Source organism: Anneissia japonica, unplaced genomic scaffold (genome assembly GCF_011630105.1).
Source record: "Anneissia japonica isolate Jap-2015-1 unplaced genomic scaffold, ASM1163010v1 scaffold287917_len653891_cov171, whole genome shotgun sequence".
Lineage (NCBI taxonomy): Eukaryota > Metazoa > Echinodermata > Crinoidea > Comatulida > Comatulidae > Anneissia > Anneissia japonica.
In genome coordinates this window covers 170,687-176,751 of record NW_022747660.1, presented here as the reverse complement: position 1 = coordinate 176,751, position 6,065 = coordinate 170,687, and the positions used below count along the sequence as shown (strand labels likewise).

The 6,065-nt window shown below is 31.0% G+C and overlaps 1 protein-coding gene across 1 annotated transcript in view; it reads left to right on the top strand.

Annotated features, from left to right (window-relative positions):
• LOC117120538 overlaps positions 1-6,065 on the top strand; it is a 45,029-nt gene that overhangs the window by 25,572 nt on the left and 13,392 nt on the right. The window contains exons 34-42 of the mRNA XM_033265556.1: positions 836-1,010; positions 1,119-1,270; positions 1,404-1,523; positions 1,854-1,997; positions 2,275-2,449; positions 3,760-3,914; positions 4,995-5,173; positions 5,300-5,429; positions 5,797-5,980. Of these exons, the coding sequence (XP_033121447.1) occupies positions 836-1,010; positions 1,119-1,270; positions 1,404-1,523; positions 1,854-1,997; positions 2,275-2,449; positions 3,760-3,914; positions 4,995-5,173; positions 5,300-5,429; positions 5,797-5,980 (1,414 nt within the window). The remainder of the gene's footprint in view (positions 1-835; positions 1,011-1,118; positions 1,271-1,403; positions 1,524-1,853; positions 1,998-2,274; positions 2,450-3,759; positions 3,915-4,994; positions 5,174-5,299; positions 5,430-5,796; positions 5,981-6,065) is intronic.

Here is a 6,065-nt window from a genome sequence, read left to right as displayed (position 1 = left end):
TAGATGTGTATAAGAGACATGCCATAGGTTTAATTTAGTGTACTGGGAGAACGTTCCTAATATTGAGTCCAAATGGTGTGGTGGTTTTAAGTAAAAGTTCCCAGTGATTCTCTTTATCTTTGCGATTTTTGTCGCTCCAATTGGCAATATGGTCAATTGCAATCACTCTGAAATTTGAAATTGAATGACCAGCTAAAAATACAGATTTGAGCTTGGACATAATCTGAAGCAATATAATTTATTCAATATATATATATATATATATTGAATAAATTATATTGCTTCAGATTATGTCCAAGCTCAAATCTGTATTTTTTTGCTGTCTTCTTACATTTTATTTATCGAAGCAAAACGTGGGATCTCCATAATTAAAGGAAATTAAATACAGTGTTCGAGATGTGTATAAGAGACAGGTATTATTATGTCCTTTATTCGAACACTGTATTTACCTTTCTTAATTATATGTGTGTATATATATATATGTATTTATTTATTATATTATTATTATTATTACTATTATTATTATTATGTCATTTCAGCCACTGATTCCATAATATTTCACGGTTGAACAGTTTCAAATAACCGTCAAGTACACTTTATTACACAATGAATGTATGTTTGGAAATAAAGAGTAGCATAGTTAATGTGTATTTTAAATGGCATATATATATACATATATATAAATACATATATATATATATATACATTATATGTATATACATATATATATATATATATATTATATATATATATATATATATGTATATATATTTTATTTTGTGTATGCCATGATACATAAATGAAAGCCAGACTAATCTTAATCTTGTCATTTCAGCCACTTACTCCATATTACGTTAAATTGACTGCAACCAATAGGGCGGGTTCGTCTGTAGAAATTATGTCGTCTCCAATTTTGTTTGATAATTCAAGACCAAGCGCTGGCTTAGTAGTTGATGGTTTGGATTTTATGAATGATAAATCACACAGTAGCTTTATTGATCACATGTCTGGTAAGTTTAAAGATGTGTAATTTAAATCATATTAATTTAATTACAACAATATAATTATAGGTTTAATTGAAATGTTATTAAATTTCGGTTTCTTATCCTCTCCCACAGGATCATTTATATTTTTATCGGATCCAAACATTGAAGCATGTCCCGATGAGTATTCACCCTTTGATGATGATGATGTATGGGAATCGATAGAAAGCAAAGGAATTTGGAATATGGATGAAAAAGATTGGCGAATATTTTATAATAAGGAACAGGTTTGACTTATAAAAGAACTTCTCAATTAAATACAATCAAAAAGCATATATCACATAAACTTGAGTAATTATATCTGTTAGTTAATCATAGAGATAATATATATACTTACAACTTCTTCAACACCTTATTTAGATAAAAGTTACCGATTCTGTTAACCTTACATTGAGGATGGAAGTTGATGTACAAGAAGAGGTTGTCTTGGCTGGTGCGGTGTATAGGCATATCGACATTGGTAAAGGTGGAACATTTAAGGTTTGTGGGAAATATGCTTTACTTGATTTGTTGTTAATTGAAATTGAGAATACCACTGAGTGGAATAATAAAGTTTTAAAACGATAAGTCTATTTCCCAGAATACTTGACTTAATCAAGACCCAAATGGGTAGCATAAAACTATTTTAATTGTGATTTTCTTATTACTCTATTTATCAAGGGCTCAACTTAAAATTACCCATTATTATATATTTACTAATTTATTTCGCTCTGAAACTTTGTTTCGAGTGCATACGATAATGCTATGATAACTCTCGACGGATGGTTTATTTAATAGAAATATTTTTTAAATTTATGGCTAAATATATAGATGGACATAAAAGCAGCTCCTCAAAATATACCTGTTATCACAAGTGTGGTGTTCTGGGATGGTCCTGATGGCGTTGTTGGTGACTTAATGGTTCCGACAGTAGAAGAGGAACCGTGTTCATGCTGTTATGAAGAAACCAATGATGTAAGTCAACAATAATAAACAAAATTATTCAATTAGGTGTTTAAAAAAATACATAAATAATTTAATGAAAACAAGTTTTAGTCCATGATATTGTTTTGTTTACTACTGCTGTTCACTATTGACAAAGGTGGGAAATTGATAAAGGTGCGAAAGGTCTATGTATGCTTTACTAATAATGAAATTTAAATAACATGTAAAGTTAATTATTGAACGATTAAAGCGATAGAACTCTTTATTTTTTGCTTTATAATAGAAATACATTATTTTATCATTATAGACTAATTGCGACTGTGATTGTTCAATGGTTGGAGTTACTACGACCCATGAAATAACCACAACAACTTTATCAGCAACAACAGTCCCATGGAAGGTAATTGATGAAGCTGAGAGAGATGAGGATAACAAAAAACAAACGGCTGTGCAACAAGCGTGTGGACTACAGTTGTTTGCCGGTAAGAAGACTGGAAATTCAATTAACAGAAACAAACACAAAGACAAAAACAAAAAAAAACCACAAATACAAAAACAAAAACAAAAAAAAAAACATACGAAGACTACCAATTCGTTTTCATGCTATTCTTAACCTTTAGACCTATCTTATCAAATTCAGCATCAATCCTCACTATAGTTAAATCGAAATTAAATGTTCTTTCTCTATTATTACTTGCTAATTGCTCACAACAGTAAATTCAATGTCTACTATTAATGTAAGGAAGATAATAACAGTAATAAGATAATAATTATTATCACTATAATTACGCTTCTTTTAAAAAGCAACTACGCTTATCTTGTCTCGAACGCATTTGGACACAATACAAAGCCTATGCACTCAATAACGTCTGGGATCGAAATCTATTGGTCTCAAAACCTCTACAAATATTGTGTAATTAAATTTCCGCGGACAAGAATGATTTTGTTGTTTTAAAAATAAATAAATATTTTAATGAAAATAAATCATTTAGAATAATATTATCTTGTCTAGTACTACTGTGATTATTAATATGGACATTGATAAATTATTAAAGATAATGGTATAAAATTTATAAGCGTCTAGGGGTTTGTTTTCATGACTTAAAATGGCATTCTTAAATCAACAGTCTCTAGCCTGAAAGAGCTTTATCTGTAAACTGTCCATCCTCAAAAACATGTAACCCTCCCTAGATCGTCAAGTACTCCCATAATGTTCTGGTCCAGTAGGCATAGCCTTCATGCCATGTCGCAATGGATGCATGAGGCATAATACGAAAAAAGTATCCTTAGTGTGATAGTGCACTAATAAAACGAATTGAATACATTTTCTCCAAAATTACGTTCGATTACTCAATGTTTCCTAATGTTAATGTCATTTTTATCAATTTAATGCCTTCGTTTGGAATCAGACAAACGTTTTACACCCAATCCAACTTTAGAAAGGTTTCCCCTCTCCCGCATAAAAAATAAATAATCCCTTTTACTCCTATCTCCTTCACGTTCCCAGTGCAATGTATTTCTTCGTAAACTCTCACAATTATGCCTTATCCCTATCCCACACGCTTTGAAACATCCAGTCTATTGCCCTTCCACACTCACTTCTTCTCCTTACTCAATATTTAGACCCAATGTTAATCCTATACCGACAGAATACCGGTATATTATCGATATTGATATCTATATTAAAGAGCGCCAATAATGCTTGCAATGCATTTTGAAACTATAAAACCCTGACTATTGGTTGACTTAATCTTCTTAAATACTCTTGATAATTTTGATTTGTTCTACACAGATGAAACACTGTCATCGGCCACGTTATGGTGTAGATTCTACCAAGATGAACAAGACTATTTGTACAACATCTATGATTTATCGTTTAATCCGTCAAAAGATTGGCATCATTATGAATTTACATTCAAAGAAGAATATGATGTGGATCCAACAAAGGTATTTTTAGTAAATGCCCCTTACCCGGTCAGTCGCAGGCAGGTTCTGTTCTATTAGCGTTCTGATTTTTCTGATTACCCAGTCTGCCGCCTGCAGATTCGGCTCTATTTTCTTAGTGTTCTAATTCTTCGTCATTCTAACCGGTTATGCCTCCCATACATAAGGTGTTAATCTGTTGGGGCAAAGGTCACACAGGGGTCATTAGGGTAAAAAGAAATCGTATAAAAGTCCACTTCTGTCACAAATACCATAGCACAGTATTGTCATTTCATGTATGCATTGGCATAAGGTAGTATGGTGTTCAGAGATTTAAGGTCTAAGGTCATTTAGGGTTCATTGTTATCTTGTTTTCTGGCAACATTTCAAAACGTTATAGTGGCAAACTGTTGTGCCGATTTCAATCAAACTTGGTCAGAACAGGTGACAACTAGTAAATCTTAATATAGCATTAATCTATTTTGTATTATAAAAGGTAAATAAAATATTCATTTTCATTAATTTTTAACAAAAATAAAATAAAAACATTCCTGGAGCTAGCCAAGATTGAATTGGGGTCTTTAGCCAATAAGCAGGAACAATACCGGCCGCTCACACAATTGATCAACTCCTATTTTTATAGAGTTCACTAATAGTAATTTAAAGGAAGGTTGGATGTCAATTTTTTTGATGTGATGTACAAATAACCATCTCTTTCCGCCTTTAAAACCCCGTTTTTAAATATTCAAAAATCTTATCAATGGCTCCCGATTTTTTCTTTAATCATGCTTTTTGTGTGTTAGAAAAATCAGTTATTATTATTATTATTATTATTATTATTATTATTATTCATGTTTTATTGAATATATTTTATAATTTGTTTTTCCTACATAAACCATCATTAAATTTTAAAAGACACTTTAAATTTGCGGCACATATTCTAAAGGTCAGTACTTCCTTACACACGCAAGTAAAAACAAACATGGAAAAATTCATCATGAGATAATCCATAAATATAACATTACAAATGATTAAGATCAATAAGAACAACAAATTACATAATTCAGATATATTTATTTTTCGTTCATACGTTCAATTATTTAGATCGGATACACATTCCAACTAACTGTGGATGGAAATCTTCTCGGAGATTTATCTGGTGCACCACGTTTATCCAACAATACAAAGCTGAGTTTACAACTATGGAACGATGAAAACTATGTTCCTGAGTTCACTGATCCATTTAATGTTCCGACAACATCAGTAGAATTTTCCAATATCAGGTAAATATTTTAATAATGTTAATCGGTTATTGAATACTATTGAAGTGTAAGTAGATTGTAAAGAATTGAAATTGACTTTTTCCTTTTCATATACTTTTTGATAAAGTCAATGCGCTTCTCTCTTAGACTTCCACCTTCAAGTGAAGACTTATGCCGGTATGGCAACCCATTTAGAGGTGGTGTTGCTCCAGTTGTCAAATTTCTTGCTGGTATCGGTACTCGCAAAAGTATTATTGACGTTCATGGCGAAGTAGAGGTAAATATGATATTCGCAATTAATGATAATCTGAAATTATGTTTACGATATGTAAAACACTTAGACGTGAAGTTATTTATGGTTGGTAATTTAGGTCTAAATATATTTGTTCACTAATCTTTTAATAAAAAAAAATCAATGCAAAACTAAACTATTCATTAATTAGATTTCTCTTTTGTTTTATTTATGATGATGAAGATAAAACAAAAACATTATTATTATTATTATTATTATTATTATTATTATTATTATTATTATCGTTGGTGACTGTCTTTCAAGCTACATGAAATACAATTTAAGGATAACAATTTGGTATAGGCATTAAAATGTCACATTCTAAAGTTGAGAAAATTTGTTATTTTTCAAGATTCTCCGTCCATGTTATTCATGCTACAATGAATGTCATCGGTACTTTTGCAACCCACAATGTAATGCAAAGGACACCCAACTTGTACAATTCACTATAAATGGATTGGAGCTTGAGGAGATGCGATGGTACAGTGATTTAAATGGAACTGGTGAATATCGTCCAGCAAGTTACTTTCTGCGAGGTTCGGTTCCACTTGATTATTCATAGCGCATTAGATAACACACAAGAGTGTGCACAGTATATACACACACATACACTACACATCT